We start from the raw sequence: 12,726 nt of genomic DNA on the forward strand, positions 1-12,726 counted from the left end.
ATAGACAACATATTTGAACATTTCAGGTATTAAAAGGCTCCTTCCATATACACTTAGCAAAAATATAAATGCAACATGTAAAGTGTTGGTCTCATGTTTCATGAGCTGAAATAAAAGTTCCTAGAAATGTGCCATACGCACAAAAAGCTTATTTCTCTCAAATGTTGTGCACAAATTTGTTTACATCCCTGTTAGTGAGCATTTCTCCTTGGCAGAATAATCCATCCACGTGACAGGTGTGGCATATCAAGAAGCTGATTAAATAGCATGCTTCTTACAAAGTTGCACCTTGTGCTGGGGACAATAAAAGGCCACTAAAATATGCAGTTTTGTCACACAATATAATGCCACAGATGTCTCAAGTTTTTAGGGAGCGAGTAATTGGCATGCTGACTGCAGGAATGTCCACCAGAGCTGTTGCCAGAGAATTTAATGTTAATTTCTCTAACATAAGCTTAGTTTTAGAGAATTTGGCAGTACGTTCAACCGGGCTCACAACCGCAGACCACGTGTAACCATGCCAGCCCAGGACCTCTACACCTGGCTTCTTCCCCTGTGGGATCGTCTGAGACCAGCCATCCGGACAGCTGATGAAACTGGGTTTGCACAACTGAAAAATTTCTGCACAAATTGTCAGTCTCAGGGAAGCTCATCTGTGTGCTCGTCGTCCTCACCAGGTCTTGGCCTGACTGCAGTTCGGCGTCATAACCGACTTCAGCGGGCAAATGCTCACCTTAGATGGCCACTGGCACACTGGAGAAGTGTGCTCTTCACGAATTAATCCTGGTTTCAACTGTACCAGGCAGATGGCAAAGGATCTGTATGGTGTCGTGTGGGCGAGCGGTTTGCTGATGTCAACGTTGTGAACAGAGTGCCCCGTGGTGGTGGGGTTATGGTATGGGCAGGCATAAGCTATGGACAACGAACACAATTGCATTTTATCGATTGCAATTTCAATGCACAGAGATACCGTGCCAAGATCCTGAGGCCCATTGTTGTGCCATTAATCCACTGCCATCACCTCATGTTTCAGCAAGATAATGCACGGCTCCATGTCGCAAGGATCTGTACACAATTCCTGTAAATTGAAAATGTCCTAGTTCTTCCATGGCCTGCATACTCACCAGACATGTCACCCACTGAGCACGTTTGAGATGCTCTGGATCGATGTGTACGACAGCATGTTCCAGTTCCTGCCAATATCCAGCAACTTCGCACAGAAGAGTGGGACAACATTCCACAGGCCACAATCAACAGCCTGATCAACTCTACGCAAAGGAAATATGTCGCGCTGGCTGCATGAGGCAAATGGTGGTCACACCAGATACTGACTGGTTTTCTGCCCTTTCCTTTTTTTTGTGACCAACAGATGCATATATGTATTCCCATTGACGTGAAATTCATAGATTAGGGCCTAATTAATTTCAATTTACTGATTTCCATGTAAGAACTGTAACACAGTAAAATCTTTGAAATTGTTGTTTATATTTTTGTTCAGTGTACATTATTAAGTACATACATTCCAGTACTGGAATAATATCCAGTAAGTTCTAGAAAAAGGGATGGGGAAGAGAAGACAGATCTAGCATTCAATCATCCTCTACATTACAATGAAATACAGTATGCTCCTATTTGTGACTTAATATCAGAGGTTGCTGTTCTACACGTTGCCTGTTGATACTGTAGTAAATGGGATGAAAAGCATATACTGTCTGCACAATCACATTTTGTCTGAGACATAATCAGAGCCATGTTTTTGCTATAGCTACAGTAGCTCTATATTGACAGTTGGAATACTATCTACAGTGGGGAGAACAAGTATTTGATACACTGCCGATTTTGCAGGTTTTCCTACTTACAAAGCATGTAGAGGTCTGTAATTTTGATCATAGGTACACTTCAACTATGAGAGACGGAATCTAAAACAAAAATCCAGAAAATCACATTGTATGATTTTTAAGTAATTAATTTGCATTTTATTGCATGACATAAGTATTTGATACATCAGAAAAGCAGAACTTAATATTTGGTACAGAAACCTTTGTTTGCAATTACAGAGATCATACGTTTCCTGTAGTTCTTGACTAGGTTTGCACACACTGCAGCAGGGATTTTGGCCCACTCCTCCCTACAGATCTTCTCCAGATCCTTCAGGTTTCGGGGCTGTCGCTGGGCAATACGGACTTTCAGCTCCCTCCAAAGATTTTCTATTGGGTTCAGGTCTGGAGACTGGCTAGGCCACTCCAGGACCTTGAGATGCTTCTTACGGAGCCACTCCTTAGTTGCCATGGCTGTGTGCTTCGTGTCGTTGTCATGCTGGAAGACCCAGCCACGACCCATCTTCAATGCTCTTACTGAGGGAAGGAGGTTGTTGGCCAAGATCTCGCGATACATGGCCCCATCCATCCTCCCCTCAATACGGTGCAGTCGTCCTGTCCCCTTTGCAGAAAAGCATCCCCAAAGAATGATGTTTCCACCTCCATGCTTCACGGTTGGGATGGTGTTCTTGGGGTTGTACTCATACTTCTTCTTCCTCCAAACACGGCGAGTGGAGTTAGACCAAAAAGCTCTATTTTTGTCTCATCAGACCACATGACCTTCTCCCATTCCTCCTCTGGATCATCCAGATGGTCATTGGCAAACTTCAGACGGGCCTGGACATGCACTGGCTTAAGCAGGGGGACCTTGCGTGCGCTGCAGGATTTTAATCCATGACGGCGTAGTGTGTTACTAATGGTTTTCTTTGAGACTGTGGTCCCAGCTCTCTTCAGGTCATTGACCAGGTCCTGCCGTGTAGTTCTGGGCTGATCCCTCACCTTCCTCATGATCATTGATGCCCCACGAGGTGAAATCTTGCATGAAGCCCCAGACCGAGGGTGATTGACCGTCATCTTGAACTTCTTCCATTTTCTAATAATTGCGCCAACAGTTGTTTCCTTCTCACCAAGCTGCTTGCCTATTGTCCTGTAGCCCATCCCAGCCTTGTGCAGGTCTACAATTTTATCCCTGATGTCCTTACACAGCTCTCTGGTCTTGGCCATTGTGGAGAGGTTGGAATCTGTTTGATTGAGTGTGTGGACAGGTGTCTTTTATACAGGTAACGAGTTCAAACAGGTGCAGTTAATACAGGTAATGAGTGGAGAACAGGAGGGCTTCTTAAAGAAAAACTAACAGGTCTGTGAGAGCCGGAATTCTTACTGGTTGGTAGGTGATCAAATACTTATGTCATGCAATAAAATGCAAATTAATTATTTAAAAATCATACAATGTGATTTTCTGGATTTTTGTTTTAGATTCCGTCTCTCACAGTTGAAGTGTACCTATGATAAAAATGACAGACCTCTACATGCTTTGTAAGTAGGAAAACCTGCAAAATCGGCAGTGTATCAAATACTTGTTCTCCCCACTGTATATCCAGGGTCAGTGACCAACAGTCGAAGACTAATAACCAGCTGCCTTGCCCATCTTTCTGGAATCTGAAACAGCTTTGATGCAACCGATGTCCTTCTCTACAGCATTGACAACGTTGTAGAAGTACTTTTGAACTTCCACTGTGTGCCCGAAATTCTTCAGATCCTCCACCACAGCCTTAGGGAGAGAGGAAGAAAGTGCTAGGAACAGGAGGACAGACACACTGAAGTATGAGCACAATGTATATGGAGACCTGTGAATAGTACCCCCTCAGATGTGTAAATCTGTGAAAGACCAACAATATTCTTCAGAAACATAACTGAATACTTCTTTAATCGTTGAGTGCCCATGATGTGTGGTGTTACCTTGTCAAAGTCAGGTTCAAACTTCAGTGCGTTTTTGGAATCCACAAACACAACGGGGGCAGCGATGGCTTCCTCCAGACTCTTCCCAAACCACAGGTGGTTCATGAGGGTCTGGGAGAGAGACAGACATACGAGACCATGAGGAGGAAGACTGCTAATACTGTGCCTGTATGTGGACTAAAAGTGAATGTTACCATGGTGGTGTGTTTAAGGTACAGAGTGTTTTAGAAAACAGTCAAATATTGGTCACACAGTAGATTTATGAACATTAGGTGAGTGTTGGTGTTATTCAGGTATTTGTTATTTGTTTACACAAAGTGTATGTTGATGAAATATTGTTGTTACCATGGTCACTTACCAAGGCCATCCCTGTGGTGATCATGCTGCCACCTGACCCGCCAATCACCAGAGTCTTATACTTGGACTGCAGGACAACAGGGGACATGGAGGAGGGAGGCTGCTCACCTGCAAGCCAAAACAGAAAACAAATCATCAAGGAGAGGCTACAAAAGCAATTGAAATGTCCAAGAAACTATCAGTTTATTTTACAGCCACCCTTACAAACACTCAGGAAATATTTTGGGGGGGGTCACATTACCTGCAACAATGTGATCTGCCTTCCCACAGAAATCTGCCAACTCATTATTGAGGATGACACCAGTTTTAGGGGAGAACACTCTGGATCCAAACCTGAGTGAAGGGAAAGATATTTGACAAGTCATTGTGTGTATTGTGAATGTTACATGGTTATACATAGCTAATGACATTTATACATTGCTGACATAGCCCTAATGATGATTATTGTTATGATTCTACACAGTGAATAACATTTGACTTACATGTGATTGATAGTGCTGGTAACAGAGACGGCAGTTCCATCCTCAGCTATCACAGACACATGTGTGGTGCCCATGGTGTCCAGGTATGGAGTGATGTTGTAGTACTGAGCATCATGGGTCTCATTACTGCTGATCATGGCCCTGAAGTGGTCAGCAAACTGCTGCTCAGTGAACTTCAATGCTCTCTGGACAAAATAAGTAAATGGACCTTGATCAGGCAGGTTGGAGTTACAGTATATATTGCATTACAGTAGCAACTCTCTACTTAGCCACTTCCCATTTCACCCTCCTATCTTATCATGCAGAATGCATGGTTTGCTGTTTTGTGTTGTTTTGTGTGTGAGTGATTTGAAAAGCAGGTGTTTTGCCCTGAGGCATGGATGCAGACTCCTGTGACCCCATGGAGTTAGACATGAGTATACAGCCATGTCTCAGGTCTAGCAGGTTAGCAGAGATGAGACATCTTTTGAACAATTTGTGAAAGAAAACCAGGAATATCTGATCATGGTAGGGATGGAAAGTCATTTCAGACTGGAGCACAGCTAAGCTGGCATCAGTAATAGCTGATGCTGCACCCTCCATAATTATCCCTTGTGGCTCAACATGACCCTGAGAGTACCCTGTTGGGATAAAACAGCACTTAGATCATTAAAGATTTACGAGCACCCAGGTCTTGACCTATACTATGTCATGATTTCCTATACGCCTCGAGTCTTGTGGAACTTACTGGTTTTGAGTTGAAGTGTGGATCACGGATGTACTTCCTCAGTCCGTTAGAAAATTTACACGCTTCGATGTAGCGTTGATAGGTGAGAGTCTTTTGTTTTCCCATCAGAGAAGCGGAGTTTAGGGTGTATTCTATAGACAAAGACATAAGGAAAATGTAATAAGGAGGTGGGTTTTCTACCAGGTTTCTGGTCTCCAGGATGCTTTCAATCTTAAACGTTTTATAATCAATTTCAGTTAACCCAAATACTGTATCAATAAGCTAACAATTACTTATATGCTCTAAATAAGAGCATGTCAGTGTTATATGGGGTCCATCTTAAAATGAAAAAAAAATGATATTATTCAATTCCAACCTTTCATGATGTTGAGGATGAAGCTGAGGATAGCGCCTCCTGATGGGGGTGGGGGGAAGTGCATCTGGTACTCTCCTAGAGGAATAGTCCATGCATCTGTCACAGTCACTTTAAACAATTCCAGGTCCTTCATGGATAGTGTTCCACCTAAAATACAGTTACAAGACAGCAAAAACATAAATTGAAATATATTGATGAGTTAATCAGCACTCCAAATGCCTATACATACCACAGGCACATTATAATTTGGGTGTGATCAATTTGAATGCATTAGAGACTTGCAGCTTCCTTGTAATTAAATATATTTGCTGTAAAGCAATGCTACAATAAGGGAGAGGTGATTATCAATAATGGAACTTGGTGTACCTGCTTCTTTTATGTCGCCGATTAAATCCTCTGCTACTTTTCCAGTGTAAAAAGCATCTGCCCCTTGGTTTGCAATGATCTCCAATGTGTCAGCCAATTTTTCAAACTTCACAGTGTCTCCAACCTTCAGCAGGTTTCCATTCTTATCTAGAAACAACTGACTACAGCTCAAATATTATTTTCTTGCAATGTGGTGACAGAATGATGGCTTGACATTTGCTCTCTTGAAATACTTTTCATGTTATACATCCACACATCTGGGACTCATCATACTGTTTTATTTTAGGGTGGGCTTTATGAGTTGGATTCCTCCAGTCATTTAGGGTCAATGTGGCTCTTACCATAATGTTAAGGTCTTTAAGATCAGGGTGGTCCTTACCGTACTGGTAGGGTCTCATCCGTGTTGATCAGTGGGATAAAGCGGCCCAGGACCTGGGGTACAGGGAAACCCTCTCTGGCCAGCTTGATGGTGGGATGGAAGAGGCTGGCCCATGGGAGTTTCCCAAACAACCTGTGGGCCTGCTCATACCCACGGATCTCTCCAGGGACACCAATCCATTGGCTGCCTGGAACCAGGGGTGGGGGTGGGGGAAATCAGACTTTTTTTTTTGACACTATTTTCTCTCTCTCTATCCGAAACTGTCTTCGGTCACAGTCACGGTATCTTTTATATCCCTGATATTGCTATCACTTACTGATTATAGCTTGTTTGTCCACTTTCATAAGTATAAGTAAATCTGCTGTTGTTTGCCTTTTAACAACATTTCTGAAAAATAAACTTTGAATGGAGTAAACATTGTTTAAGCCTTTCATGAGTTGATTTCCTTTAGGGATTTTGCTAAGCCATTACATTTCGACTGGCATGGTAATACATATAATATTTTGCGGAAGATTTCTCTTTTTGTGTTTACAAATGAAGATGAACATTTTCAATGAAGTTTATGTTAATTCATAGTATATATAAAACAACCTGATTAGTGGAAATTAAAAACAAAGCCAACGGATGGGCTGTTCACTGTGTGTGCTCTTGGCTTACAGCACACAGCAACATGTTGCTTACAGGTCCACGGGACCCTTTGTCTTGTTAGTGCGTTTATAAATCACATTTTATTGAAAAAGGGAGAAATCAAAAGGAAGCAGCAAAACTATCTGCCTCACAGTGAGAGGAGAACCAGAATCAGGCTGGCATTAGCAGACAGCCTGTCAGAAGGCAAGCAGGCTTCAGGCATGAAACAGGCCGATGGAGGAGGGTACCAGGGGTGTTTCACATATCTGAACAGGTCTGAACAGGAGTCTGGATGTGACTGTACTGGCTCTCAATGTCATCATTAAATAAGGACTTTATACCAAGGAATGAAAATCCTTGCTTATAAACCAGCATAGTCGGCTTGTCGCTTGACAGACAGCTTTAAATCAGCAAGATCAAGCTGCCCCAGGATTACTGGAGTTCCACAGAATTCCCACCTTGATGCCAACAGGAAAGAAAGCTCGAACAACAAGAAAAACAGCTTCCATCGTAAAGCGGAAGGACATGCTTTTTGACTACAAAAACAATTCAAGAAAGACAAAGTTCATGTTCACTCATTTTCACTACAAATACCTGTCATCATTTGGAAGTTGTGTGGGCATCCACTCAGTAGATCAGGGTTAAACTCCTGAGGGACAGTCTCTCTTGAATTGATGATTTTAACCTTGCCTTTGAAATAAACAAATGTACATGACATGAAAGTGTTTATCCCCCCTTTGTGAGTTTGAGATACCACACAGACATCCAAATATTATAGTAGGGGGATGAAGAGTCCTTACCGCTACTGTCCATCACCGTGAATATGGACCCCCCACCAATGCCCATACTTTGTGGGTTTATGACAGAGGTGCACAGTAATGCAGCAATGGCTCCATCTACTGCTGATCCTCCTCTCTGCAGGATATCTCTGGATGGGGGTTTACATAGCATGTAGTGAGCCTGGCTATTTGTCTGTCTCGATGTGTACTGTGCAATAATACTAAGAACCATTAGGCTATAATTAAATTAATCTGATAGCTTCAAACCCCACTGTAGATGTATAGCCTCAGTAAAATCGGCTAAGTACTGGATATATACTGTAGCTATGAATGCAAATACATGTTCATTTCATTTCTTAAAAGGTCAGATACAAAAAGGTAGTTGCATAGCTGGAGTTGTGTCAGCGATTATATAGTTGATAACTGAATTGTTTCAATGAGCACTTTGTATCATCTGGTAGGCTGTTTGATTCAGTGTCCTCTGTCTCAGTACAACCCTGTGTGGATGAATGAGCGAGAGCTGGTCAAACTTTTAGCCATTCTCAGTGCAGGAAGTACATAAAGCCCTGAAATCCTTAGATCAGAGAAAGCCTGCAGGTCCTGATCTTCTTGATCCCTGCTTTTTAAATCTGGCAGCTGATTTCATAGCTGAACCACTTACATATCTGTTCAATCTAACCCTGGAATGTAATGAAATTCCAAAGATCTGGAAATCAGCATTTGTCCTACCACTTTTAAAAGGGGGAGATCCAACTCTTTTAAATAATTATAGGCCAGTCTCAAAGCTGTCACCCCTGGTGAAAATACTTGAAACCCTTGTGAGTGAACAGCTAAAATAGTTTGTATATACTAACTTTATTTTATCAATGTACCAATCGGGCTTCAGGAAGAAGCCTAGCACAATTACAGCAGCCATGAAGGTTTTAAATGATATCACTGAAGCCCTTGACAAAAAACAGCACTGTGTCTCACTTTTTATTGATCTCTCTAAGGCTTTTGATACAGTTGATCATGCTATACTGAGGCAGAGATTGTCGAGTGTAGGTCTTTCGGAGCATGCAGTTGCATGGTTTGCTAACTATCTGTCTAATAGAACTCAGTGCACTCAATTTGATGGGCTCATGTCTGTTAAATTGTCTGTCTGTAATGATGTGCCCCAGGGCTCTGTACTTGGTCCCCTCTTATTCACTATTTATATAAATAATTTAGACAAAAATGTGGACAATGCTCAACTTCACTTTTATGCTGATGATACTGTTATTTAATGTTGTGCCTCGTCTCTCACAAAAGCTTTCCAGAACTTGAAAACTGCTTTTCAGCATACCTTGTGTCAATTGAAGCTTATCCTCAATACTGACAAAACTAAACAAATGGTGTTTTCTAAAGCAAGAAATATATCTCTGACCCTTTCACCTATCACTACCTGTCAGGGCAATGAGATTGAGACTGTAACCTCATATAAATATATTGGAATTTTAATTGATGATGGCCTCTCTTTTAAATTGCATATTCAACAACTTTCAAAAAAATTGAAGCTGAAGTTGGGATTTTATTTTAGGAATAAGGCTTCTTTTGAAGCCAGAAGGAGGCTAGTATCAGCTAAATTTATGGCTTTACTAGACTATGGGGATATTTTATATATGAATGCTCAGTGTTTGAGATCAATTGACACCCTTTATCATGGCACATTAAGATTGATTTCAAACTGCAAAACATTTACGCACCACTGCACTTTGTATACCAGGGTTGGCTGGCCTTCTCTAGCCATTTTGGGTTAACTACCATTTTATTTGGGCATTTTTATTGTTCAGAAATGTGGTGGGTACTCTCTTCATTCGCAGGACTTTATCCTGCTAACTGTTCCAAATGTCTGAACTGAATTTGGTAAAAAGGGCTTTTATGTACTCTGCGCCATCGGCTTGGAACGCCTTACAAAATACTTTTAAACTGGATGAACTTGTCCTGATTGGTGCTTTTAAATCACTGATGAAGGATTTTGAGACTGATTCCCTGACCTGTCAATGTTATTAATTTGCTGTTTTATGATTTTGTTATACTCTTGTGAATTCTATGGTTTTTACTAGATTACTTAGTTTTTCATGTTGTCTGTCTGTAATTGTGTAATGACTTGGTGCTGCCTATCTTGGCCAGGACGCTCTTGAAAAAAGAGATTTCAAATCTCAATGAGCCCTTCCTGGTTAAATAAAGGTTAAATAAAAAAACTGCCTATTTACATTTCTCAACAATGGGGTACTATCTAATAGGCTACTGACCAGTGCAGATGAGAGGGTAGAAGGAGGCCACGTCTTTCATTAAACTGGTAGGCAAGATAGGCAGTAAATCCTAACGTATGAATAACCAAAGTTAGTGATTAGGGTTCAACTTTAACTACTCAAGACTAAATGTGGCTCTGCGCGTGACGAACGCACATACATATCCGCACCGGACAGCTCCTTTTCTCGGCAATTTAACAGTGAGTGACATTGCCTGTGTTAGACTGAGGAACTGTTTCGACTTTAAGGATTGTCCATTCCTAACATTTGATTAAGTCTAAATTGTACGCTCTATGCGACTGTGCCATTTTTGTTTTTGGAAAACTTGACCATAATAAGTTTGTCAAATAAATTAATACCAGTTATACCACCTCTACAATACTATAATCCACTGTAGCCTACCTAGGGGTAAACAGAGGGGTAAGCACTTACCGTCCAATCTTTGAGCATGTTTCCGAGTCTGCGGCTACAGCTGCACTTCTAAAGACCCCTTCCGTACAATTTTGCTTGGCGAATGCAGTGCATAAGATAATTATCCCAATCGCGCTCACTAGCGTTAAAGCGATACACGTGTATATTCTTGCTTTAGATCTGGCCATTACTTGTTTTTTTCAGTACACTCTTATAATTGCGGCGGCGTCCAAAACTTTTGTCACCATGTCCTTACTCCGAACGCAGATGGACAGGCAAACTCCTCCTCTTTGACATTGTTCATAGGAGTCACAGGAGAAGATGTTTAGGATAAAACTCGTAGGTTGTTAAATCATACCCATGTCAGCAATCCTCTGGTCCAACGTAGGTAGTGTCATAGCAGAATGCGTGGGCGGTGCCCAGAGGAATTATGGAACAGTGGCTAATGTTATCATACCTGGGGGAACTGAGCACCTTGCAATGATGGGCAGTTAGGCTATACAGTAACTGTCTTAAACATAGCCTAACTGGCCAACATTACACGTAAGTATAGCTCAGACAGTAGGAAAAACAATAACTATGGGCTTATACTGCTAACCACCTTTGCACAGATTACCACCAGCGATTCCATCAAGTATTAGCCCAGAGCCGGCCCTAGCTTTTTGGGGGCTCTAAGTGAGATTTAGTTGGGGGCCCTGTCATGCCAAATAATGTCCCCTGGACAAATAAATAAACTATTAGCGCCCGTTGCTATGTCAACGCTGTGATGACCTAATGATTAGAATTTTGGAGATCATTATGGCCTAAATGACGTTCGTTTCATCATCGCTATGCAAACAAGGCTGGTTTCCGCGACAATTCTGCTGTTTAAAAACCGATTTTTTTTCAATTTTTGCCTCAAACGACATACCCATATCTAACTGCCTGTAGCTCAGGACCTGAAGCAAGGATATGCATATTCTTGATGCCATTTGAAAGGAAACACTTTGAAGCTTGTAGAAATGTGAAATTAATGTAGGAAAATATAACACAGATCTTGGTAAAAGATAATACAAAGAAAAAAACATGCAGTTTTTTTTTGTACCGTCATCTTTGAAATGCAAGAGAAAGGCCATAATGTATTATTCCAGCCCAGGCACAGTTTAGATTTTGGCCACTAGATGGCAGCAGTGTATGTGCAAAGTTTTAGACTGATCCAATGAACCATTGCATATCTGTTCAAAATGTTGTATCAAGACTGCCCAAATGTGCCTAATTTGTTTATTAATACATTTTCAAGTTCATAATTGTGCACTCTCAAACAATAGCATGGTCTTCTTTCACTGTAATAGCTACTGTAAATTGGACAGTGCAGTTAGATTAAGAAGAATTTAAGCTTTCTTGTAAGCGTTCCATGTCTTAAACATTGCTACGTTTCGGAAATGGCAAAGAACGTGTAATTTGTTTGACACATTAAAGTTACATACCTTACATATCACAAAGTCAGCTAATTTCCACTCCATTCATATGCAAATCCATTTGATTCATACACTGGCTTGTCTGGCTGTCAAGTTTTTATTTTAACCTGCCTTTCACTTATCTACACTGAAATAATATAATTTCAGTAGTCTTCTGTTATGATAAAAAAAAATCTGTATCTTGCATAGCTCATTAGTACACCCTTGTGGTTGAATATATATGTATCTATTGTAGGTCCTAGGAAACAACAATGAATAATGTGGAGCAAATAAATACAATCAAAGGATAACTTACAATAATGAACACCTTGTAAAACAGCTGTGAAAACCTACCAGGCAATATTTAAGATTTTAATACATAAACTTTGATCGTTTTTGGTACAATTGTGTCATTTATTTTCACAGATTTTTTGTGCATTCAGATGGCAATCATAGACTAAAATACTGAATTCTGGTGTTTGGAATATAGAGGAGGTGGTTGCGAGGTTCTGCCTGTCACTTGTTCTCAACAGGCAGCCAGTCTCAGAAAGGGGACTTGAAGAGGGAGACTGCAAAGTCCAGGCACTGCTGCCCGCTTTGTTCTGAGTGTTTGCAGTGCTAGTGTTTTTAGTTAATCTGTGTATCTCACATATTATGTGCTCGGTATGATAGAGCAGATTATTTTAGCAGATAATGACAACATGTCAACAACTGTAGCTTTAGATGATGTAATGAAAAGTTGGAGGGTGGTTGGTAAT

At 41.1% G+C, this 12,726-nt stretch overlaps 1 protein-coding gene across 1 annotated transcript; it reads right to left on the minus strand.

Annotated features, from left to right (window-relative positions):
• Positions 1-1,466: 1,466 nt before the first annotated feature.
• Positions 1,467-10,917, minus strand: LOC139576897 (glutathione hydrolase 5 proenzyme-like). The gene is made up of 12 exons (XM_071403469.1): positions 10,554-10,917; positions 7,870-7,997; positions 7,664-7,759; positions 6,443-6,629; positions 6,064-6,224; positions 5,698-5,844; positions 5,343-5,473; positions 4,616-4,800; positions 4,375-4,466; positions 4,135-4,241; positions 3,777-3,887; positions 1,467-3,588 (listed from the first exon to the last, which is right to left on the minus strand). The coding sequence occupies exons 1-12, from the start codon at positions 10,718-10,720 to the stop codon at positions 3,442-3,444; spliced, it is 1,659 nt and encodes a 552-aa protein (XP_071259570.1). The 5' UTR covers positions 10,721-10,917; the 3' UTR covers positions 1,467-3,441.
• Between the last annotated feature and the right edge of the window lie 1,809 nt (positions 10,918-12,726).

The sequence above is a fragment of the Salvelinus alpinus genome, chromosome 5 (assembly GCF_045679555.1).
Source record: "Salvelinus alpinus chromosome 5, SLU_Salpinus.1, whole genome shotgun sequence".
Lineage (NCBI taxonomy): Eukaryota > Metazoa > Chordata > Actinopteri > Salmoniformes > Salmonidae > Salvelinus > Salvelinus alpinus.

Coding starts and splice junctions, on each gene's coding strand:
- LOC139576897 (XM_071403469.1), bottom strand. CDS start 10,720: ATGGCCAGATCTAAAGCAAGAATATACACGTGTATCGCTTTAACGCTA. Junction 6,630..7,663: donor CAACTTCCAAATGATGACAG/GTATTTGTAGTG, acceptor CCCTGGTTCCAG/GCAGCCAATGGATTGGTGTC. Junction 5,845..6,063: donor CGGCGACATAAAAGAAGCAG/GTACACCAAGTT, acceptor ACTGTATTTTAG/GTGGAACACTATCCATGAAG.